Here is a 26,965-nt window from a genome sequence, read left to right on the forward strand (position 1 = left end):
TTATGGCAGGCCGAAAGGAGGCCACGCAAATTTAGCATGTCAAAAAGAGGGGACAAGAGATTTTTGGCACTCATTCTTAGGGTGACTTTAGAACAAACGATGTTATAAAAGGGAACCAATCTTTTCAATTTCGCATTATAGGTTTATAAAAGATAATTAATGTGAAAATGTAAAATATTATGGCTATAATCAATAGATTTCGAGACGTTATCTATAGAAACGTTATTGGATTCCAGTATGCTTTCCTCCGATTGCTGGTACATTTTATTTTAGCCAGCATCCTTTGAACTTATTAAATTAAAATAATATCACAGTGCGCTATTTAGAAAGTTACTTAAACCGTTAAATCGCATACGGCAGCTTTTAGCTGTTACAAGTTTTCTAACCACTTATTTCACAGTTTATCATCAATCACCATGGCCGCACAAAAGACTGCACAAACTATTTCATTTCACGATGTGAATAGGAAAAGGATAGACATACATGAAGAAGACTCCGAATATAAAGAAGATTTCCTCTTTTTCCTCATCCGAAGACTGATTGAGAATATTTGAATTGGAAAAAGACACCTAAATGAAGAAAACTCCGAATACTTGGGAACTTTTCCTCTTTTTCTTCATCCAAATACTAATTGAGAATATTTGCAAATGATAATTTCGCGATGCTGCTGTTTGTGATTTTCTTTGTTTCACTATGGATACCGGGTTTACCACAAGAAGGTAAGATAATTATGTTTGCTCCTATTATTATATAATTATTATTCAATCTTTTTTTTCTGGATCGTTCTCACAAAATTCGCGAATAGCTTTAGTGTTCCATAGTTAAAAGGTTTGTCAGTCCGAAAGTAGGTTCGCTAGTCCGAAAAAATTCAGTTCGCTAATTCGAAACATGAAAAGGGATCGCTAGTCCGGTTAGGGTTAGGGTTATGGTCATGCAGGGTTAGGGTTAGGATTATAAGGTACTACCCGGGGGTACTAGCTAACTTTTTGGACTATAGCGTACCTCCATGACGATAGGACTATATATAGCAAACCTTAATTGTTAATAGTAGAAGCATGACGATATCCGAGTCAGTAAGTAAGCAACAAGTAACATACACTTTAATAGGCCTAGGCCGATACAATGTAGGCCTACCACTTCAGCAAAAAGGTTGCCGCGAAATTGTCGTGAGCACGTTGCATCAACAACTAAATTGGAATCACTTGTTTAGTTTTATAATTATATAAATCGATGATACGGGATTAAGATTTGCTTTGCCTTGCAAATACATTGATAAATACATTAAAAAGTTAATTCTGTAGTGAAAGCACACATACACAGCATCCTCCACTACACCCCCCCTGCCACACACACACCACACCCAACGTACACCTTTACGAATAAACAGCCAAACAACATGAGCAGGAGCAACAAAATCAGTATTGCTCTATCTGGGTTTATTCTGGGCCGTCTGCTTTTCGGCTTGAGAAAAACAATAGCAATATTAATAAAATCCACTGGATCAGAAAATTGAGATATAGCAATACAACAATTAATTTTAAATTATTACAGTATATAGCTTGTAATCACCTTTCAAGGTTATTTTAAAACAAGCCCAATTCAAAATCAAGGTAAATAATAAAATCAAAATCTGCCCGGAAAACCCTTTGAACCCGCCTCTATCTTGGTATTGTTTGGAACAATAGAGAGATCAGGCTCTTTTTCAATAAGTCTAATAGGGTTTTGGTAATTAGTAGAGCTCCTTTAAGATGTGAACTAAGCTTAAATAGAGTCAAGGCAGTCTGGCTTTCCAAAATGTCTTTGTGGGCATACCTAATGTAGATACCGTGTGACAATGATCACAGAAGAAATACCAGAGTATAGCACAAATCGGTCCCATAATCATACACCATGTACATGATGTATATAGCAATCCACAAATCTTCCAACAAAATCTTGCTGCTTCAGAGAAGTCCCGTTTCGAGATACAGCAATGTTCCTTTTCACAGCACATTCGACTGCTCTCATACAACATTATATTGTCTTCAGTTTGAACATAGAGAGTGAAGGAGAGGTACCGTCTGACTGTATGACCATGATGAGCCTAAAGATATATTCTCTGCCTAAATTTATTATGTTATCATGGGTAGAAGAGCATTACAATTTTGAAGAAGTTGCCACAAGAACAATGATTACAAACTATTGGTCATAATTATAAAGTGAACCCCTCCCAACATGCCCAAGGATATCCCTTACAAATCACGGTGACAAATTTGGTACCATCAAAGATACCACATAAATGAATTATGCTATCAAGGCTGCATGTGAATCCCTTTGTTTTATTTTGTTCATGATGTCATTGATTGTTTTGCTATTGATTAAATTAGATTAGATTAGGTACAAAACCAAAGACATAGGCCTATAGATTGCCACCAAAAAGAATTGTATAAAAATGTACTTAAGTACCGTATGTGTTGCGGTGCTAGCGCTATATATAACCAATCATATAATTTAGGAATAAGACAAGGGAATGTGTTAACCCTTTTGTACTGGTTATATTGGTTGACATATCTGGCATTTTTGGTTATCGAACCGCTTCCATGCAGTGGCCTATTTAGCGCGAGAAAAAATTTTGTGAGTCCAAAGAACATGGACACTACAACTTCACAAATCATACTTAAACTGTTTTCACACGAAACAACTTGCCCTGGGCCGTCGGTCCCATATCAAACGACGATTCATTTACACTCTTAAACTACAAAAGCATAGAAAGTCCGTTACACATGCTACAGACTGATCTATTTAAAAATCAAAATAAAATCATATCATGGCATTTAATATACTTATTTCTCTCGATCAGTCATACTTCATTATTGTTGATTCTATACCAAGATACGACATGTTGTCAACCCAATACTCCGTAAACTATATGAAAATGAAAATAATTATCTTTATTAAAATACCGGTTGACCAACGATTGTCCTCTGTATTCATTGTTATATTGGATTGGCTTTGTGAAGACAATCAAACTTTGGTGGTAATAAAATAGATCATTCCACAATGACCCAATGATCACAGACTATTTAAACTTCACCGAAGGGTACGTGAATATTAAGGCTCTCTGGTCAACGTGGGAACTTACAGCCTTCTTCAATGTTTGATACACCAGGGATTCGAGTTTCGACTAAACTTACGACGCATCGTAAGTTCTAAGCCAATCATATATAGTTTAGGATTAAGGCAAGGGAATGTGTTAACCCCTTTTGTATTGGTTATATTGGTTAACATAATGGCATTTCTTGTTATACTTGAGCCGCTTCCTTGCAGTGGCCTATTTAGCACGAGAAAAAAACCTGTGAATCCAAAGAACGTGAACACTACAACTTTTCACACGAAAGCACCCCCGGTAAGCGAAATAAACAAGTATATTATAGGTCTCTAGTGTTGAAGTTTTATTTTTAATTTTCAATATACTATGATGATGGTTGTAAGAATTAATGTAAATGTGTGTTTTCGTGATTTATGCTATCAACAAGATCACATTAGTATTACGTCAACAATAAAAGTGTGGGAAACGATAGTGATTAAAGCAATAATTGTCTTATTTCTATAAATAAACCAACGGATTGGAAGTGGCATTTGTTGCATGACCGAAGGTTACTCCCTGTGCATTGCCTTTTACTTTGATAAACTGTTTAAAGTAAATACTCAATTCTGCGAACTTCTATTGACCCTAAATGACGAAGACACGCACCATAGACAAAAATTTAAATTGTTATATAAACCGTACCAATCACGGCAAAACTATATTGCAAAAAATAACAAAGTATATGGTTTACACTTACACTGCAACACCTCGGGTACAGTATAGACTGAACCATGCTAACCTTTTAATTGTTTTTTTGCCATGTTTGCTGTTGCCAAAATTAACATGTTGCAAGTTTCATATCATATTTCATGGGGATTTCATGTGAAATTATTACTGCATCACATAATCATGATAATATGGACATTTTAAGAATTTACCATTCCCACGACATCTATTTGCAAGTGCCTTCATGATTTGTTTACCTGGTCTTTATATTTATCATTGTCTATAACGGCACTTTTTATTTTTCTGTACTGAATGTATGCGTACCAAAGACTCATTTTAATGAGTCTTTGGTATCAGTGTAAAGCATCACAGAGCGAGCCCCTTCCCCTATTTATAACCAGGAGATCATATAATTTCTGTTTACCGTGTCGGGTGGCAGTCACATTACATAAATTGGGTTCAAACTGAAACTTTCACATGGTCATATTTTGAAAATCTGTCAATCAAAATGAATCAAAATTATACACAGTATTACTTCATTATTCTACTCTGATGAGATGTCAATATCTACACGCTTACCTTACTGACACAAATGAACTAGAGCGATAACCGCACCATAGCTGAACCATGTGGCTTTGGCAGTATATTGTGAGAAGCTGGCATTTTGAAAACTTGACTTTTGATCTCTGTATGACCCCCTTAATGACCTTAAATGAATTTTAAAATATTTAAAACATGTTAAGAATGTCATAAGGATCATTGCATTTAAATTTCAGGTCAATTGAAGCATTTTGTAAACTTGACCTTTGACCCCTTTATTGCCCCTTAATGAACTTAAATGAATTTCAAAATATTTTCAAGATGTTTAGAATGTCATAAGGATCATTGCATTAAAATTTGAGCTCAATCGTAGCATTTCGGAAAACTTGACCTTTGACCCCTTTATGACCCCTTAATGACCTTAAATGAATCTTAAAATATTTTTTAAATGTTTAGAATGTCATAAGGATCATTGCATTTAAATTTCAGCTCAATTGGAGCATTTTGAGAACCACGACCTTTGACCCCTTTATGACCCCTTAATGACCTTAAATAAATTTTTAAATGTTTAAAACATGTTTAGAATGTCACAACGATCATTGCATTTAAATTTAAGCTCAATCGGAGCATTTTCAGTTAAAATGACCTTTTTTGACCCCTGTGACCCCTGGATGAACTCCGACGTTTGGAAATATTTTTATTATATTCTTTATGTTTTCCTCTTTCATATGACACCACTCATGGGGTCATACCTTCGTGGCATTTAGAGATATGTCCATTTCAGACCAAATGGTTAGTCAGTAAGCTAGTAACTTAGTAAGTAAGCTAGTAACTTAGTAAGTAAGCTAGTAAGTAAGCTAGTAAGTAAGCTAGTAACATTCACACTTATAGGCTGATACCATTTCATGGTTCAGCAAAAATGCAATGGTATGGAACCGTAATGTATCACATGTACGTCACAGCCTAGAAATTTCGTCAATTATACTTTACAGTTTTAGGCACGTGAAGAAATCAAAACAAATGAAGGTAGGCCTATTCGTGAGAGAGTGTTCGGGCGCACCGGGGTGTATATGTGAGCTTATGTGTCCGTGTTCGCCTATATCATGTATATCGGGGTGCTATGTGTTTATGTTCGTTGTATGCATGAGTGGCAGTGCTGCTATTTTTGTGAGGCAATCCTGAGACAGGAAAGTCCACATTGCTGTTACAATTGCTTCACACACACACACACACATCAAATGGGCTGTGACTGTGACATGAGGTCTTGACCTTGTGAAAAAAGTTTCTTTTTGAGGCCAGTTTATATTAGAACATCAATGTGGTATGTTATATCATAGACCCTAGAAATTAATTTCCAGGGTCTATGGTTATGCACCTGCTTTTGTTCTTTATAGCTTTTGATATGTTACACTCTGTTGAGCAGCTAAATATATCCCCAAGAAAGGGCTGCATTCAGCATGTTCAGTTATTATTGTTTAGTCGATCCATATCATTTTATCTTGAACTTTCAGGAAATGATTTTCACATGATTCATGCTGAAATGTATAGCGCAAAATTAATGTGGTTGACTCATTCAATTGTAGTTTTAAGTTCCAATTTATAATCATTATTCTCCAAGACACAATTTTCGAATTAAAAAAACAAAAGCAAAAACCCTGCTGGTATGGTGGTAAGTAAAAGCTAAGTATAAACCCTTAGCCGTAAACCCCAAGTATGTAGAAATAGTTGATTTCGCCCTAAGTTCATTTCGCAATTGTTTCGCATTTCCTCTTTGATTTAATATAAAGAATTCACCAAAGCTATGCCCTTCCATAAAACACAACGCATCTCCAGTGACCGCTCATATCATCATAATGTGAGATAAATAATTGAGGCTAGGAACTAGAAGTAGACTGTTCGCAAACCGAAACATCAAAAATTGCGAAGCACAGGTGATTTGACGGTATGCACATAATAGAATATAGAGTGGGAGGTTTTACCCTCTGGTATGCATTAATAATCATGATCATTGCCCTTAGATCTGGAGCCATGAACGTCACGCTAGCATGTGTTTCTATTGTGGTTTGAAAAGAGCTTTAAAATAACTAAAACGTGGGTTTTCCGTTTCCGGGGTTATCTAACATGTAAAAGGCAATCACAGTAAGGGGGCATCAATATTATGCGGGCTTCTCCGAGGCGCGGAACGCTGAGGGGGGTGGGTGCGAGAGAAGCTTTTGAAAAGCATGGATTTTACATGGATTTAATTATGAATTAACCTTAAAATGATGAATATGATGAATTTTACCCTAAAATTATAATTTTTACCCTAAAAATATGATTTTCCCCTTAAATTATTGGAAGGGGGTCTAGGGTACTTGGGCCCCACCAAAATTATTGGGGCGGCCCCCGGTTCCGGAGCCACTGCATCATACAAGAGATGCAAGGGATAGAGTTTATATAGTCCTCCATTCGCACGGACACACACCCAAATAAGGGGTATTGACTGGTGCTCTGGTGTATGACTCTGGGTGTATATGAAGTGCACTATAAACCCTGTCCTATCTGGTTTCCTCATGTGGTTCAAAGTTATATTAGGCGAAGAGTTGTGATGCAGTAGTGTTTAAATAGATTTAGTTCATAATAAACAGTGTGTTTATGTTTAATATTACAAATACTTTGATGAGTAACTTTGATTTGTTAGAGTGCTTATGTGTTTAATTTATTTAGTGTTTCAATTAGCCGTTGGTATAGTGTTTACCTCATTTACGTAACATCACAGTATACATTCAAGTGTAACATTCAAGTGTAAAAGTAAGGTTTAAGGGGGTACTACACCCCTGGCCAATTTTGTGCCTATTTTTGCATTTGTTTCAAAAATTATTAATTATAATTATAGCACATTGGTGACAAGTAAGATAAAATATATTATGTATATTATAGGGGCAAGGACTACAAGTACTGCACTGAAAATTCAGCAACTCAAGGGAAGTAGTTATTGATTTATTGATAGGCTAAAAAATATTGGTTTTCCCTCATTATTGACTGTAACTCCACAACTGTTGTCTGTGCTGAAATAAAATTTCCAGTGCATTCGTTGTCGTCCTTGCCCCTATAAAACATATCTTACTTGTCACTAATGCGCTATAATTTTTGAGAAAAATGCAAAAATAAGCACAAAATTGGGCAGGGGTGTAGTACCCCCTTAAAGCTGTTTAAAACTAGAGTGTAAGGCTATAATTGAAGACCGAATTAAAAAGACTAGTTTGCGTCTGACGTCCTGTCAACCAGACCAAAAATGCAGTACTGCGCAGTTCAGCAACCAACCACACCGCGCCGTTGCCCTGACGTCAGACGCAAACTAGTCTTTTTAATTTGGTCTTCAATTATATGCCTATACGTAATATCCGAAGGTAATATTTGACTGTGTTGTTAGAGCAATCAAAATAGAAAAACACAAAGAGACACAAAACGTGTTGAAATCCTAAAACTCTATTGTTGTATATTTTACTACGACAGGTTGTAGCACACCTTCGTTTTATAATGATTGTCCATGAATGACACCAAACATGCCAAACCAATTTCAAGGCTATAGCTATTGTTATATTTCACCTAGCTTGTTTACACGCGATGCTTGGTATGTACGTCCGATGACATCAACAATCCCCCCCCCCCAAAAAAAAAGATCGTTGGCATGCAAAAAGTGGTCTTCACCCCTAAAATTTAGTGTGTGTTTTTTGTTGTTGATATTTTGGACAGTTTAACAACCAGTGGTTATAACTTAACTTAGTTAATTATTTTAATTTGGACCTTTCTGGAAATTGTTATCCTGTTTTTATTATTAAAAGAGGAGGGACTTTAATTTGGAGGGGTTGCTTTTTCTTTCGTGGCAATTGACAAATTTGATGAATTTTGAGAATACGAACATATTGCTCAAAATAATGCGGAATTTGCTGAGTAGTCGTTCTTATAATTGTTTTATGTCCTACAGGATTTTTGTCTCGTTTATATGGTGCTATTTTGAAACACGTTAAAATTATTTTAAAAAGCATTTTTGACAAGCTAAGCTACAGTTGTCGACCTAATGCATGACAAAGGTAGATAATTAATAACAAAATGACTTAGATATATTACTGCGTGTCTATCCACCAAGTTTATTAGCATGGACATTATTTTCTAGATATTAAAATGTTGATCAAAAATCTTGGAAATTCCATGGATCAAATGACATTTTTTCTAATTATTATGCATATTTCATCAGCAAAGCTAATAAAGTTTGGCACAAAAACACTTTACTGAAATAAAAATCATATTATCCCAAGGTCATATTTCAATAGATAACTAATTGTATTCTATAAGTGAACGGTTTTAATTAAATATCTGATAATGTATAATTGCTATGATCTTTTGTTAACCTCACGATTTGCATCCTGACCGATGATTTGTAATCATTTATTGACCTTCACAAACTAATAATCGTGACACGATCGGGACCAATCAGACCCAAGGTAGGAGTCAATGTCAAATTGAGATACCGGCAAACATAATACCTATGAAACAAAGAGTAAAATACATACAAAATTTGGCATTGTAAATTTGGCATTGCGCCCTCGGAAATCAACTTCTAAAAATCACTGTTAATGGACGTCTGTCGGAAAAATGCGTAACCCCGGTGCGTATAACAAAGGATATGAAAAAAAAGGGCATGTAAAGAAATTCAAAAAGTCTCCCAATGGGTCAACAGGGGTCACATTACATAACAAGGTTGAAATTTCAAAATTGCTCAGATTTTGTCAAAAACCACGCTAAATTATTCCTCTGGTCATAACGATTCAGAAACAAGTATAGTTTGACCTATCTCCAACATACCGTTCTTGAGTTATTAGCAGAAAGGTCAAAATTGTGGGCCAGCCTGGTTTTTTTGCCCACACATGGGTCAACAAGTATAGGCATATGTGCTCCGATTTCAAATAAAAGAAGATGGTCATGTAAAATGAAGTCAAATAAGGAATACTCTGCACTGTCTAGAATGTTTTTTTATTGTCAACAGCAATAAAGTTTACCCCTCCATTGCAAGCTACAGGCCTACAATTCAGTGACCATGACCTATTTTATTATGTTTTCTGTACCGAAGGATGGTGAGAACTATTCCTTTATATTTTATTTCATTTCGCATGGCGAACAATTTGAGATAATAATACTTTCATTGAAATTGTAGCACTTTTTAGTTTCGGCGCGAACGAACATGCGCCAGAAGTGCCAGCCAGCTTATCGGTTGGTCATGCCGATGCACTTCTAATAATTGTCACGCTATGATTGTTCTTTTCAAATTTTTGGGTGGAGATGTTAACGGTCTGGGTCAGTTTATTTGTGTTACCATGGTGATGATATTTTATTGTTTTGTAACTGCAATTGGTTTTGGTTGAATCACCTTTGGTTATTTTGTTTTGTTTGTTTAGACGGACTCTCTCTCTTTCATATTCTATTTTGAAAGTCCTCCTAAAAATCGCAGTTTTTCTGGGTAGGTCTGTTTAACAGTTAATATTGAAGTTGAGAATCTGGAGTTGGAAGAACTTCACACTCGTAACCTTTCTTATATGATTGAAACTCATTGAGGTCACATGGCGATGGCGAATGCTTTTAATAATTTGTGTTTATTTAAGATTAGTATAGAGAAAGGAATCTCCGCTCTACTCATTTTGTAATTAAAACCCGAATACTTTTGCTCACAGTTTTTGTGAATGTGTCAAAATTAAACCAATTTGGGAAGCTCTTTAGAATTTAGGCAAGTAAGGTAGAGCGCCTTGACCAAGAGCACAACACGATGGCACCGCCGGGGCTCGAACTCGCAATCCATCGATTACAAGGCAGAGCCCGTACCGCTGCACCAACGTATACCCCTAAAATTTTCCATATATAATACATCATTGCTAAGAACATGAAGAAAAAATTAATTCTCTCAACACTTAAGAAAGTGGAAAATAGATTGTATTCAACTATGGGTTCAACATAATTTATATTATGTATAGTTAAATGTTACAATTTATTTTTTCATTTTGGTTTGATATCGCTGAACAATGCACATGTAGGCCTATAGTATTTTTTTTCATTTTTGCTTATAATTTTTGCTGTAATTTGGGGATGATTTGAAATGATTTTGAAATGACTAGACTTAGATTTTCAAATTTTCCTCATAGAATGGAGAGTGAGTCATATTTTGACTATTAGTAGGGATAACCATCAAAATTTCATGTTGATCCTATTGCTACAAAAGATTGTTTTCTGAGTAGAACTAATCAACAGAAGTATTTTGGTGGTTAAATGGTCAAAATCGGTCAAAAACTTTTCGAATTATGAATTATCAAAGTTTCCCATTCTGACCGGTCATTGGAACGAAATAAAATGACAAGGTCCAAAAATAGCAGTTAGGAGCAAAATTGGCATAAGCATATATTTACCTTTATATATTTCTTTATTTTAACATATTTGCAAACTTGAAACAAGCATATTGTGAAAGTATCAAAGGGGTTTCTTATGAAATGGCACTTAACTAGTCACTGGCATATCTTATTTTTTCAAACCAAGGCATTGAAATCATGCATTTAGAGGACATTTGCCAAAAATCATCCAAGATAGCCGATATGGCACAAAATCAAAATTGCACTAAGTAGGTGAACTTTTTTTCACAACCAAGAATTTCAATGTTATTGGGTTTAATATGACCAATTAGTAGGTGTATGTAAACAAAATCTTAAGTTTTGAAGGTCATTGACTCATTCACAACAATAGAGATTATCCTCATCATGCTCATGTGTATTCCTGTAGTATTCCTCATTCAAACCAAAGTAGCACTCAATACATTATGAGTATCTTTGTTCAAACCAATTCAATGCTTGACCTCGGAGTTACCTGCATGACTATTTTGAAACAGTTATGGTTGCACATTCAGGTACTTCTTTTGAAAGTCCTAAACAAGGTATAGCCAGCAGCAAGTTGTAGATGTTATAGGCCTAAATATAAGAAAACGTTTAGGGTTAAGATCAGGTGAACAATACATCGAATGAGCACGAAACTTCACATTTATGTTCAGAAAGGTGTCTTCTTAACATGATTTGAAAGGAATATAAAAATTCCAAAGGGAAGCTGGTGATTTAATTTGTAACTCGAGATCTACTTGTTCAATTTTTTAACCTTTTTACAGAGGGTATGATAGAGGTATTACTGGCAACTCTGCCAAATTACAGCTCAGTAGGCCACGTTTTTACGTGATCTTACTGATTTGAATATTTTGTGCCATTCTTGAGCAGTGCTAAACTCAGCCACTGGCAATTAAGCGCACTGTGGCGATGGACCAATTTTGACTCGCACTTACAGAAAAACAAAATAAGTTATGTTGCTGTAATTTGCAAGATAGTTACAAAATATAATTGGCAGTAACTTCCCCAAATTTTACAGAAAAATATTGAAAAATAAAAGAATGAGATCAATTTAGAAATGTATGTGCAAGCAGTGCACAGTTGAGCTCCCTGCATGTCTATGGGAGTGTTCTAATCAAGTTGATGGTTCATTGGTCATCCCTACATTAGTAATGACTTGATTCGACTCTTTATACAACTTTTGATATTACGTTGATCCGCAAGCCTCCTCACACTTTACATAGTTTTTGTCGCTGACTACTTCGGTACGGCCCATCATTCCATAAAACATTAAACAACAACACAGTGGTTTGCAGCTAAGAAGCGCACACCCTAGACGTTCCACAATTGACCTTCGTAGCCAGGATTAGCTCCCCAAGTTTCGTGCAATTATAGAGAGGCACTTAGCAGTAAGTTTCTTGTCCAGGGGAATTTCAAGTTAACTAATTTTTTTACACGAGAGCGAACTAATCACCTGCAAGGTTCGAACCCACAACCTTTCGCACCTGTACGCCTCATTGAGCTAAGCGTGACTACAAGATTATTATTATTACAAAATTATTATGGTCAATAGGTGGTGCCCGGAGGTGGTGCAATTTGGAGATATCCCTATTCATCTTCATAATACCAAAACCACGTCACACCTGATAGCATGCAGTGATATTCTTTGTTGATGTTGTTGTGACAATTACACGGTTACCTATCAATAGCCGACCGAAGGGTCATTAGTCCGAAAACCAAAAAAAACCACTAATCCTTGCTTAAATCTGAACTCTAACCCTAAGTGGCGGGCCATACCGAGGGCTTAAAACCAGAACCACCTAACGAATGTATGTTGACGGAAAATCATTATTTTATATGTGATGTCGAATGTCTGGTGGAAATATAATATCGATTTTATGTCACACAAACATCCGTTTAATAATAAACAATTACTGGAAATAGAGTGATAATAGATTAAATAAAGGATGAAGTCGAAACTCGACCGCCGTGGCGGTCAAGTTGACCCGGCGGTTACCGGAGGTTCAACCGCTTTCCATTGTTTAGAACAATAGAAGCCGGTTCCAACCGGACGGAACCACCCGAAACCGGTGGTTAATCGCCGGTCGATCAAATATTCTAGAATAGAACTGGCTCCGTTCCTCTGACCGCGGTGCCCCAATTGCGAGCGCGAAGCGCGGTGGTTTAGGGAGTTGGATTGTCATTATCATGAGCACGTAACCAGTGCTATTCTAGAATAATACATCCAATAATTACAATTAATCTGCAAGTAGCGGCCTTAACCCTGACTCCAATCCTAACGTTGATCCTAATCATAGCATTCAACAGTAGCCTTATAACCCTGTAAATCCTAACCGTAACCCTAACCTTGTCTATAACCATAACTTTAACCCAGTGACGTAGCATGGGTCACAAGTGGGGGGGGTATCACCGGATCTGATGGGGAGGGCACAAGCCGTTTTCGGCAATTTCCTATGGGATTTAAAAAAAAAATTCAGATCGCTTGGGAATCTATGGCGATACGCCACTGCTCTAACCCTAATTCTAAACCTAAAATGCTCTAAACCCTAAATAATCAAATTCCTAAATTATAAAGGACCGTGTCTGTCATTTTTATTTTGGATCCTTGGTTCTCAAGTGACCTAAAGGGTTTCGGCATCGTCAAAGGATGTCATGGTCGGTCAAGGGTGCCATGTTGGTGCAAGGGGAGTGCATCAAGGGAAAAAGGGATGAGTCAAGGGGTGTCATGGCGGGATGGGCCAATGGGTAACAAAGTAGGTGAATGGGTGTCATGGTGGGTCATGGTGAGTCAAGGGGTATCATGGTGGGTCAAGGGAGTGTCATGGTGGGTCATCAGGTGTCATGGTGAGTCAAAGGTGTAGGGGATATGGTTGGTCAAGGGGTGTCATGGTGGGTCAAAGTGTTTTATGGTAGGTCAATGGTGTCTAGTATGACCCCCGGGTGGTGTCAAATGAATGAGAAAAAAATATGGAATATATAAATAAAACAAACCTGGGGGCGTACATCTAATAGTTACCGGTATAGGAAAATCATAAAAAACTATAAAATTTGGGTATAGCTCTGGGTATAGCCTACCTATTTTCAGGGTTAGCTATGTTTCCAAATAAAATATACGTCACTTGATTGGCGCGAGGTTCATACTGGTGCGCATGCACCAAATACACTGTAAAAACAGTGTTTAGAAACTGGTGGCAAGAATGTGTTTAGAAACGTTATGTTTAGAATATGGATGTCAGATGTTTAAAAACACTATCCAGTGCCGCCGACAAGGGGGGGGGGGGGGGGAACCGGGGGGGTTACCCCGGGGGCCTGGGGGCCCGTAAAAAATTAAGAAAAGAAACTTTACTATGGGGCAGTATAAGCAAAGAAAACGGACCTCAGGGGCCCGTAAAAGGTTAAGAAAAGATACCTTGCAATTAAGGCATATTTTCTTTGCTTTACTATACGGGCCAACAAAGGTTTCTTTTCTTGTTCATTAGGCCTAAGGTATCTCTTCTTTGCTTATTACGGGTCCTCCGAGGTCTCTTTTTTTCTTTTTATGGGTCCATTACGGTATCTTTTCTTTGCTATTAAGCTTTTTTACATACTCACTAAGGTGTCTTAGGGCCTATGGTATATATCTTTCCTTTGCTTTTTACGGGCCCCTACGGTCTCTTTTCTTTGCCTTTACGGGCCCGTTTACGGGTCCATTATAAGCAAACAAAAGTAGCGGGCCCGTAAAAAAAAACAAAGAGGAGATAGCCTTTGAAGCACACAGGCTCTAATTAAATATTTGAATTTGCTTTTCCCAAATTGATCATCCTCGATATAATGAAATCTTCGGGGAATCAGGGGAGTGCATGCAGCTTAATCGTGGGAACACAAATTGCATATTTTCGCACGCTTCGCGCGCATTTGTCCTATTCAACGGTTCATACTTGGATCATTTTAGCTTCAAATTGGCAAATTGTTTGCACTTCGCTTTGAAGTTGTTAAAGAGAAACTTAATCTGGGAGCAACTTGCCGTTCAAATTGCAAATTTGTGCGCGCTTCGCGCGCATTTGTCTCCTTCAATTTCATATTTGATTATTGGCAGCTAAACGTATTACTTTCGCTCCGCTGCAACATATGTTCAAGGATTTTACACCAACCTCCCCCATGTTACAAAAGAAATTTATGCCACTGTTACCCCCCCCCCCCCCACACACACCCTTATGAATTCCCCCCACCGTCATCACTGATCAAAGGGGCCCGTGCGTTCACATTGCCCCCGGGCCCGTAATGGCTCTCGGCGGCACTGCTGGTACTATCACTGACCAATGTTGAGAAATTGACCACATGATGTTTAGCTTTTAATCATGTTTACAAAGTGGTGGAAAAATTGTGTTTAGAAAAGTGTTTAATCGCTAAGCATTGTTTTTACAGTGTATGTATATTATGTAGGCCTACTATTGCTTTACGTGGATATTATGGTTATGTTAATCTGAAGATGATGAAATATCATAATGTGACCCATCTCATGAAAAAAAAAAAAATTAACAATGTTTTCATTTCTCAATCAATTTCAAGTTTTTCTATATTTATAATTGTTTTATTTATCACGAAGTAGTAAAATTACTTTAAAACGCTAACACTAACACACATTTATACTGAACTGAGATCGGTAAGCATGGTATACGGTAAGCAGCTATATATATAGTTCAGTAGGTAGCCTACCATGCACAAAATTAAAACCACCCTGGTTGAATTCGTGGAATAGCAAGGGTATAGACAAAAATAAAATCTGGCATAACAAATGCATGATAAAGGATCAAATTGAGATTGAAGTTGATATTTTTATGGCGCAACGTTTTCAGCATAGGCCTATAGCTTCGAAAACCTGAAATTTTAGGCCTATAGGTAACCCTGGGCTACATCTTATATATATAGCTATTTATAATTCACTTGGTAAATGATTGTAAAGTTACAGATCGGTAAGCAGCTTTATAATCATTGTAGGTTCCCTTGTCCATGTTCATGAAATAGGAAGGGTAGACAAAATGGATTTGGGCACTACATGGCGTGCCAGCGCGTCATGGTCTAACGGCGAACCAACCCGCGAACAACCAACTTCATTTATAGTCACCTATTTTTTTTGTCACTTAGATTTACACGCCGCAGCAAGTCTAATTTTACGATCTGCCATTTGTGCAGGTAGCACAAAATAATATTTTCAGCATATTGCTCCAAATAACATTATTAAAATGAACCTGAAGCTTAAACTAAGCTCCTTGTAAACTATATAATAGGCCTACATAATGTCATGACCAATCAGGGTCTCCCCGTCAGTCCGAAACACCGTCAGTCCGCGAACGTACCACCGTCGTCAGTCCGCATTTTTAGGGTTAGGGTTAGGTTTAGGTATTAAAAGGGTTAGGGTTAACATTAGGGTTAGGAACCCTAACCCTAAAAATTCGGAGTGACTGTGGTTCGGACTGACGGGCCCGATCAATCAATGTCATGGGCGTCAATCTTAGGGAGGGACGTGTCCACCACCTTTTGGCAAAATTACCCATTTTCAGCCACTTTTTGAGAATTCAGGCCGAATGCCACAGGCTAACTTACCAAGGATTATTAATCATTCATTTGTAATATTTCTTTTATATTTCATTGTTTATAATTATACAGAAGGAGACGTGCGTCTGCTACATGGTACCTCATCACATGAAGGCTTAGTCCAAATTTTCACGATAACAGTTGGGGCACCATTTGCCATGACGAATGGGATAATGCCGATGCTTCCGTCGTCTGCAAACAACTAGGGCTGCCATACGAACGTGCTGCGTCTATTAGAGGTTCCTTCTTTGGCAGCGGCACTGGAGAGATATGGCTTGACGATGTAAACTGTGACCCGAGTGATGACAGGCTTATACATTGTGAACATCGAGGGTGGGGCGTGGAAAATTGTGATCATACATCGGAGGATGAAGCATCAGTTATTTGTTCAGGTAAAAATAGTTGCCAATTTTTATGTTTTTGTTTTGAACATCATTAAGGCAATAGAAACAATTATATAGTTCGATCTTTCAATTGGCCATCGATGCTTGGTCGATCCTTATTATTTCTGAAATTAATTAATTGGCTATTGTTAATTGTGAAATCATATGAATATTTGCTACTTTTGATATTGACCAATATAAATTTAGCATTAATTCTGATTAATTAGTTGATAGTTCATTAATAACCAGCATCGATGGTTGCTGAACTAATATGGTTCTGGTGCCTAAATCAATGATGAAGTTGAGCTAATTGGTACATTTTGGTTGTGTCTTTATCATTCTTCTACTTCTTCTTTTAATCATCATCATTAGTATTATTATTACTTTTATTATTATTATTACTATTATTATTACTATCATCATTATATCCTTTACTCAAGATATCAACAACGTTCGTCTCCTTGGACCAGCGCCTCATTTTGGACGCATCGAAGTCCAGTATGGAGACACATGGATTCCAGTGTGCGGAAACACTTACGCAGGGATTCAATGGAGTGATGCTGCAGCAAATATTGTTTGTAAACAACTTGGGTTTGAAGATGGTGGACAGGCTTTAGACAGATACTCAAGCGATTTAGTTGGAATATCGTCATCTGTGCCGTTTAGAGCTTATGACTTCACGGATTGCAAAGCTGGTTAGTGTGCACTATTTTAAGAAAAAAAAAGAACAGCTGTTAACCTCCCTGGACACTAATGGTCATCTAACAGCATCTCTGATTGGTTGATAACTTGAAATGTTCATTCCAATTGCCAATTATGACTAGGCTTTAAACTATTTATGGTCAAACTTGCATTTGCAGATGATCTTATTATTACCCTCCTTGATTGGTTCAAAAGTGGACATAATATTCATTTTGGCCAATCGGCAGGTAGTTCTCATGGGGTTAACCAAACCAATGTGTTACAATTACGCAAAACAATATAAGCACAAATTCCGACCGGCACAATGCATAACCCCACTGGAAAAAAGCAAGGGAATGTGTCAGCGCGGGATTCGAACCCACGACCTTCGGATCACTTAACGGATGCCCTCACCATTAGGCCGCTAGCTCCTACTGTAAAACGGTGATTAAAACTGGGCATTAATGTAGGCAGTCGAGGTATGCAATACACACATACGCTAAAAACAAGTACATGAGATCATTATTGATGCTTAATCGTTTCCCCCAGCATCACAAGTTGATTGTTATTTTACGTAGATGTCTCATTAGGAAACGAATTTGGAGAAACACCTTCTGTTATTAAAATACTATGCTGAGCCACCAGCCTGGGTGGCTCACGCTCCAGTAATACATCAAAGAATGTCTTCCAATTCATGAAAACAAATAGATAATCAGCTTTTAGGATTAAAAGTTTAGAGGGAAGGTCTTGCTGCTCAGCGAGTGTTTTCTCCAAACTCATTCTCTAATGTAGTATACTTATACCAAACGTTTACTTTTAATTTAAAGATACTCTAACATGCCTGTAGGCCTATATAATGTGTGTGTACAAAACTTTCTTGCAGATTTATTCGCTTTGCAGAAATATCGTCAAAGTTTATGTTTAAGGGCTCTGGTAACAATGTATGCACAGTAGGGGACCTATTTTTTGTGGGACATGAGAGCACACCAGACATATCGAATTGTATTCTGAATGCGAGGAATGTCCTTCTTATATCAAATAATTTTGATTTTTATTGAAATTGGTGATTAAATACAAATTTTATGGTAAATGATTAAAAATTGATTTTTTTTTTTCATATTTAACAGTCCTCGAAGTAAAATTTATAAATCTAATGACATGTACTTAAAGTGTATGTAGCTGGGAGGAAAAGCCGACGTTCATTTGAAAATTTTGACATTTCGTATTGAAGATACACACCTTTTCCCCCAAAAGACCTCAATTTTTTAGGTGTTTGGAGGGGGGATCTAGATCTTCAAACGCCTGCTTTTCCGCCCATATATACACTTTAAGTAAATATCATTAGATTTATATATTTTACTTCGAGACCTATTAAATGGCAAAAATATCAATTTGTAATAACGTGCCATAAAATTTGCATTGTATCGCGAATACTGTGCAAACGTTGTTACCAGAGCCCTTAACAGAACAAAATGGAGCAATGTAATACATAACTCGCTAACGCAAAATCGGAATCAACTGAAAGTTTCTTCGTGGATACTCGTATCTACACCAAACTAGCATAAAAAGAGGATGCTATCACACTTTTAATGCTGACTCCTTACTTATCACTTATAACAGAGACCGCGAGTATTTCAGACTGTTTGTACAACGTGAATACTATAGCATGTACCTCCGATAGACAGGCTGTCGTATTCTGTAATGGTAAGTTATTTAAATCGAAATTTTTGTTACGGGCAAACAAATATCATAAAGTAGAAGTATTTCAACCTGCAAAATTGATTCTAAAATCGCCGTAAATCACCAGCTAATGGAACAGCAACATTTTGCTTTTCATGCATGTGTAACCAGGAAAGGGAAAGATAACATTTTGTTCTACGTTGCTAGTATACACTCCGTGTCTTAACAATTTAGGTTCCAATGATAAATAAACTTCAAATTGTAAAATTGTTTTATGTTTTACTGTTAGGTATATGGGAGGGAAGTAGTAATCGCCTCTTTTATATTTCTTTTTCAAGGTGACTTACTCAACGGGTTCCGGTTAGTTGATGGTAACATAGAAAGACCAGACCCTAACACTGGACGACTCCAAATCCGCCTTTTCTCACACGAGACTTACCTCCCTTACGAGTGGTTGGACATATGTGGTGAGGATATCGAGAACGACCAGGCATTCGCTTCTTATACCTGTAAGGAGTTAGGCTACGCGGATGGACATGCTGTTTACTATAATATGCGTGTCGCGCGACCTAATGTAAAAGTATCTCAGTGTAATGCAGGTGAGATTTTGTTCAATCGTCCAACTACAAAATAAATGTCAGCCAGTATAGTTTGTCTAATTGTGGTGAATTGGTCGAATTATGGACTGGTATTGGGCTATACCAGATGAAATCCACACTACCCCTGGGGAAGATTTTGGAAATATTTTCCACAGGGGAGTGTGTTTTTCAAATGTAATTGGTTAGGGTTAATCATTTTGAAACTCATACTCCCCTGTATTATGGCTTTACCTATATCTTCCACAACTGGAGTAAGTATTTCAAATGGAAGTTACCCAATTCCGTCTGTGGAAGACTTTAGCTAAATCTTCAACAGGGGTAGTGTGGATTTTAAACGGAATAGCACATTCTGTGAATAGTAATGACCTCTGAAAATTGCGGTTATTTTGAAGCGGGCTTGACGAAGATTCCCTTTTCTAGGTCTTGTTGTTTTTGTTGTGTAAAGACTTAATGTAAAGAGTATCAAAACGAAATTTCTGACATACAAACTGGTTCCCGCCAATTCTAACCACAATTGATATTTTTCAATATTTCATCACAGATGGATGCACATTGGAAGTGCAAGAACTCTCATGCAGTCGCGCTGCTGGAGTTAGCTGCTTTAGTAAGTCATTTACAAACTAAATAATCCGATTTTTAAATCTTATATGATTTATATTTCTCATCGAATGCACTAACTTTAAGGAATACCACTAAATCACCATTTCTTACTCTTAACATTATTAGCCTTGTTGAAGTATTGCGGGCACAAAAGGAGAGTGCGTACTTTGATTTGGGTAATCTTTTGTATGCTTTCTCAACCTGAAAAGATTACCCAAATCAAAGTACGCCCTCTCCTTTGTGTCCGCCATACTCAAAAAACTAATTTTATTCGTTGTATCTCCCCATAGCTTCTAGCAATTGTCCAGATGGATATACAGCCTTCCAAAACTCCTGCTACAAGGTGTATGAAACACTCTTAACAAGATGTGATGCCGAGTTAGTTTGTCAATCTAGTGGTCATTTGGTAGATATAACAACATATGAGGAACATCAGTTTGTGACCAACCTCTTAAGTAAACAATGGGATCGTTCTCGAAGACTAGGCAAGTGACTGAACACAATAATTGGGGTTGGCAGCATGCAATGGGAATCTGGTATAGTATATTATGGAGTGTAAACTACCTCCAACAAAAATTCGAATGCCATTAGGTAGTTCCTTAGGGATGAAATCAAAACTCGCCCGGTGGTTGACCGCCGGTCGTCCGGTTTCTTTTGTTCTAAAGAATGGTCAACCGCCGGTCGAGATTTGATTTCATCAGAATATAAAACATGTCACCGCCTTTTTCAAAATCGATGGTAAAAACCTCACTCGGTCATTCAATCAAACAGTGCATATAGCATACCATGCGTGTTGCGGGATATCCGGACTGTCGATTTAGTGAAAAACCAGACGCCTTATGCAAAAGTCACTTCTTAGAAACTACATGCTTGCGCAATGACCCTGTATGTACTGCAACCTGATGCGATCACCTCAGTTACAGATAAAAAAAACTTCAGGGGAACTCAATTTGTGAAGTGAAAATGCAGATTTATTCAAGGCGGAGGTAGCGTCAGTGCAACAAACTGTCATTTACATTATAAGAGCATCCTGAGGATATAAGGCGAATAAGAAGGTCACACATCTTAGGAGCTATATCATGCTTGCACAATGATATCTTGAAATAGTAGCTAATTGATCCATTCGCCGTAGAAGGGGTGGTGTAGCAGGATTAACTACAATAGCAATAGGTTAAAACAATTTTGGAATATATCGCCCTGCACTACAAGCAGGTTGCACTCATCACCTGAGTACGTCTGCAATCATATAGATTGAATACAATACCGCTATTTTCAAAGATACTAATCTTACAGGTGCATGCGAGTGATTAGTATGATGGGAATATTCTATAGAATTACGATCCAGGTATTTATCCCTGGTCTTTGACATATAGGGGCCTATGGTAACCTATCTAATATACAGGTACCACGTGAACGTACCAGTGCAGTGCGATATATTCAAAAATTGTTTTAACCTATCACAGGTCATTTACAGCAGACGGAACGGAATATAAACACAAAATAATAAAGTCATTAGTCATTCTCTAATAATTAAATACAATAAAGTAGATCATCACTTTCTGTGTGACCCACAGGAAATGGAGATGCCTGGTTTGGTTTGATGACACAATCTGGCAACACTCTTATCTGGTCCGATGGCTCTCCATTAAGCTACGAATCATGGGCTGGAAAAGCGAGGAAAGAAGGACATTTATGCTTCCATATGACAGCAAGATACGGATATGGCTGGGAAGAAAGCGGCTGCGGAATCAGGAAAAGATTTGTGTGTGAAGTTGAAGGTAAATGTTCGACACTTTTTGCCACATAATGTTTTAGTAATAAAGAGGTACTTCGTGATCCACAGCTTCACCCCCGCTCACTCTAAAGAAACCTGGGACTACATCAGGATTGTGTACAATAGGATTGTTGCAGATTCAGTCGTTTGATAAGATATTGTCCTATTTGTGTTTTCGAGCTGTTGACTGCAGCCCGATATTGCAGCACAGTGCAATTGCCTTTGGGGCGCTACAATACATGTAATAACGTAACGCGTCAGAGGTAACGCGTATATATCAATGCCCAAATCAACCGAAATTGTGGAAAGAAGTGTTTTTCGAGGATATCTTTTGAATTGCACCCTATAATTCCAATGATCACGCTGAATGTATTGTTGCAATTCCTATTTGTGGAAGCCAGCTAATAATAGATAATAATGATACATCTTGTGTTATCTTTTTCGTGAAGTTATGTCTTAATTTCATTTCATGCCATTGATCATTTGATTTTTATCTTCTTCAATTTGTTATAGGCGATGGCAGTATGTATCCACAAGCCCGTAATCCTCTTTGCACACCCACCACTCTACCTCCACCGACAACCACCACACCACCTCCACCAACCACAACAAAATCTACCACTACAGAACGGCGAACAACTACCAAGCCTACAACAACACGAACAACCACAACAAAACCCACCACAGTACGGCGAATAACTACCAAACCTGCAACGACGACACGACCAACCACAACAAATCCCACCACAGTACGGCGAACAACTACGAAACCGGCAACGACGACACGACCAACCACAACAAAACCGACCACAGTACAGCGAACAACAACTACCAAACCTGCAACAACACTGAAGAGGACCAGTACTTCAGAAACAACTACAGGTACAACTAGTGTCCCCACAACCACCACAATAAATATCAAAATTGACGAGTTTCAAAGTCTACCTCCTAAAGCATCTCAGACAATGCCAATTACAGGTACGGTAAAACTATTATACATATAAGGTACAGTCCACCGGAGTTAATGCAGATTAATGCTTCAGCACTGCCCCCAACATTTCAAATTGGAGAATGTGCCACACTAACCAATGTGAGTAACTTGAGGGCAGTGTTGAGGTCAGGCCAGAATTCAAATATAATTTTAGTTTGTGATTAATAAAAACAGTTGAAAAAAAGACTTTGTCCAGAAACAAGCCAAAATATAGAGCTATTTCATTATGAAAGAAATTAAAAAATAAACAAAACAAAAGGGAAAAAGAGTGTGTTTTCCCAGAAATACCAGTTAACACTACTGATTATTTATACTTAGCATAGGACAGGTATTGAAAGAGCATTTGGCCTGGAACTCAATCTGCATTAACTGAGGTAGACTTCACCTACAACTCATGTATGATTACATGCAAACAAAATGCATAATATTATCAGTTAAAATCATTTCTAAATCGCTATGTTCTGCCTTTATATTCAATTAATAATTTATACGAGTGGATATTTATACGAATAGTGGTAGATAAAATTGAATAAAGAGAACTTCATTCAACACTACACTATTTTTTTCGCACACCTGTAACGTTTTCACTTCAGCAGATTGTAATGCTGTGAGGATATCTTGTCTACAATCAGGATATCCCTTTCTGATGACGTCATGTGATCGATCATACATGCAGTAGCATTTTTGGATTCTCACTCATATTCTCACAGTAATTTTGTTTCTGATTGTAATAACTTTTTCATTACTTCTAATTCTTACAACAGGCATTCTCGTCGGTACCTTGATAGCAGTATTCCTAATTGTCTTCTTGTGTTTGGGAGGAATTGTCTTCGTAGTCAGGTAAGACGGGACACTCGTATTAGCTGCCTTTGGACTATTATAGCTTTACCCTTTTTAAAACGGGAATGAAGTCAGTTGGCAAAATAGTTTTCATTTAAGCAGTCAAGTTAGCTCAATCGATAAGGCATTCGAGTGATTCGACTATATGGTGCAAGAGGTCTACCAAAGAAAGGCGACCTCTCTCTCATGACAAACTACCGTGGTATTTCGCTTATGTCCATTGCCGCAAAAGTGTACAACAAGATCCTTTTGAACAGGATCCGACCTCACATTGATCCTTTACTGAGAAGTAACCAGGCTGGCTTTAGATCAGGTCGCAGCTGTGCTCAGCAAATACACATTTTGAGGAGGATCATGGAAGGCTTCAAGGAGTACCAACTTCCCTTGACAGTCACCTTTGTGGACTTCAAAAAAGCCTTCGACTCCATCAACAGGTCCGTCATGTTTTCAGTGCTGCGGCATTATGGAATACCAAAGGTTGTGGTAAATGCCATCCAGCTGCTCTACGAGGACTCCAATAGTGCCGTTATGGTAGATGGAAGTATCTCAGAGCCTTTCCATGTAACATCTGGAGTGCTTCAAGGTGATGTGTTGGCACTGTTCCAGCTCATTATCCTGGTAGACTACCTTCTGAAGAAATCAACTTCTGGAATTGACGCTGGAATTGTTACCTACCCACGTCGGTCAAGCAGGTATCCTGCTAGGATGCTGTATGACCTGAATTTTGCTGATGATATTGCCCTGTTGGAATCTTCCATAGCCCGGGCCCAGTCGCAGCTTACTAGGACTGCAACTGCAGCAGCAGATCTAGGCCTTGTCATCAGCGCACCTAAGACAGAATATATGACTGCAAACTGTAACGCCCAACCAGCACTTGAAGTCTGTGGTAGTACCATCAACCATGTCACAGCCTTCAAGTACTTAAGGGTTCAAAGATGGGCTCTAGAGCTGGAGATCTAAAAAGAAGAAAAGCACTAGCCTGGGCAGCTTTCTGGAAACTGGAACGCCTTTGGAGAAGCCCATCCCTGCCAATCGAAACAAAAATCAAGATGTTTGAGACAACTTGTGCATGTACTCTCTTTCTGTACGGGTGCGAGTAATGGGTAATCAACAAGGACATGGAAAACAAGATCAATGCCTTTGCAACATCTTGCTACAGTCATGTTAAACATCAAGCGTGTGGATCGGATTCCAAATGAAACCATCTACAATCTGACCAACACCACTCCACTGGTTGCCAGAGTCAAGATTCATCAACTCAGTTTCTTGGTCATATTCTGCGTCTGTGAAAGAATATGCCCTTTATATTCCACAATATGGGAAGAGGAAACCGGGACGGCCGCGCACACTGTACTTACAGTATGTCCAGCACCTCCTGGGAGATATACTGAAGGGATGCTACAGCCAAACAAACTTGTTTCGCTATGCCCAAGATCGCAATAGTTGGAGAAAGCTTGTAGTCGCATGCTCCGCAGCCGACTGATGATGATTATGCAAGAGATCGCTGGAAATTAGGAACTTATAAACCCTTTATTCTGAATAAAATTTGAAATGCACTTCTGAATGTTGCATAGCCGTTATGTCACTTTTGTCACATATATGTCATTTATTTTCAATGCATGTTCTTCGTTTTATTACAGACGCAGAAGACTCGCATCTGATCCCGAAGATCATAAAGAGTTTGTTGAGAAATCAACGTATTCAAGTGACCAAGCCACCAGCGAAACCGGTTCTGAAGAAACGGAAGAATCTGGGTCGTCATCCGGGAACATGTTCCGTTTTGCCCCCTATCGCAGTAGCAAACGCGTTAACCCAGATGAAAAACTTAAAAAGAGTACGTATAAATATAACGGTGCATTTGAGCCTGTGTATGACGAATTGCACGAAGGCAACATTTACAGCGAATCACCAACTGCTATGTTGCCAAAATATATGCAGGAAAACGGATGGAATGGCGATGTGATTTACGCTTCGACAATAGAGGTACAAAATGCCGATAATGAACCACGATCTGTATCCACACCTGGCATAGATCAAGATGCAAAAGATGAGCACTACGGAAGTCTGCACAAAAAGAACTTACGCGGGGGTTTAAGAGGAAATTCACCCGAAAGTATAAAGGGTAGTTTGCGGGGCAGCTTACGGGGAGGTTTACGGGGCAGCTTACGTGGTAGTTTGCGAGGAAGCCTTCGTGGAAAGAATGCGAGCATTCGTAAGACAGGTTCCGTCGTTCAGAAGCGGAAGCAGCCTAAGCGTCCAAAACTTCAGAAAGCGAAAAGTGTAAAGAAAATGCCAACAAAAACATCAGACGATATTAAGAGTGTACATCTAGACAGTGTGTTTTATTAATATTACATCATTGGACAATTTGATTTTTACCCGGGATTTTTACGCCAGCTCTTAACTCTGTTTGCGCTTGTGTAATGTATAAGAGAGTGAAAAACTCACTCCCCCAAAGAGTCAGAAGAATGAGTAAAAACCACTGCTAAAAGAGTGGAAACCACTCTTTCAAGGTATGATATACCGTAAAATGGGGTAACTTTGGTCAGCGGGGTAACTTTGGTCGGTCAAATATATTTTTTTAAAAGGTCATATTTTCATTCAGCAATATTGTTTTTAGTCATACTTGGTGTCAATTTGTTAAGAAATATATTTGGATGAAATAATAGTCGCTCATGTCCAATTTCCTCGAAATTTACGAAAACATCGGGATTTTTGACCAAAAATGAGCATTTTTTTACACTTTTGTCAGAAAAAATAAAAATCGATATTTATGAGCATGGATGTGCGCTTGATTATTTTTTCAAGGGGTCAAAATAATGTCACAAAAAATAACAACTTGCCCATATACAGCGAAGATCACTTTTTTTGATGGGATGTAATAGTCTGACCAAAGTTGCCCCAAATGAGGGGTAACTTTGGTCAGGCTATTTCTAACCCCTAGGGCACCCTTACAAAATTATTTAAAAATATTTTTCAACTTCAAGGTGTAGAAGGGAACCCTAATGTCATGAAACAGATATAATTAGAAATAGAACTGGTTTTGTTTAGAAGCAGTGGTTTAAAAACTCTGAAAAGTGCCCAAAGTTACCCCATT

The 26,965-nt window shown here is 37.9% G+C and overlaps 1 protein-coding gene across 1 annotated transcript; it reads left to right on the forward strand.

Moving 5' to 3' along the window:
• The first annotated feature begins 693 nt into the window (after positions 1-693).
• Positions 694-26,965, forward strand: LOC140158494 (uncharacterized). The gene is made up of 11 exons (XM_072181596.1): positions 694-719; positions 16,435-16,712; positions 17,144-17,398; positions 19,005-19,088; positions 19,403-19,663; positions 20,205-20,267; positions 20,554-20,748; positions 21,838-22,041; positions 22,551-22,919; positions 23,793-23,868; positions 25,509-26,965. Exons 1-11 carry the CDS (start codon positions 694-696, stop codon positions 26,215-26,217), a joined length of 2,520 nt encoding a protein of 839 aa, XP_072037697.1. The 3' UTR covers positions 26,218-26,965.

Source organism: Amphiura filiformis, chromosome 1, assembly GCF_039555335.1.
Source record: "Amphiura filiformis chromosome 1, Afil_fr2py, whole genome shotgun sequence".
Classification (NCBI taxonomy): domain Eukaryota; kingdom Metazoa; phylum Echinodermata; class Ophiuroidea; order Amphilepidida; family Amphiuridae; genus Amphiura; species Amphiura filiformis.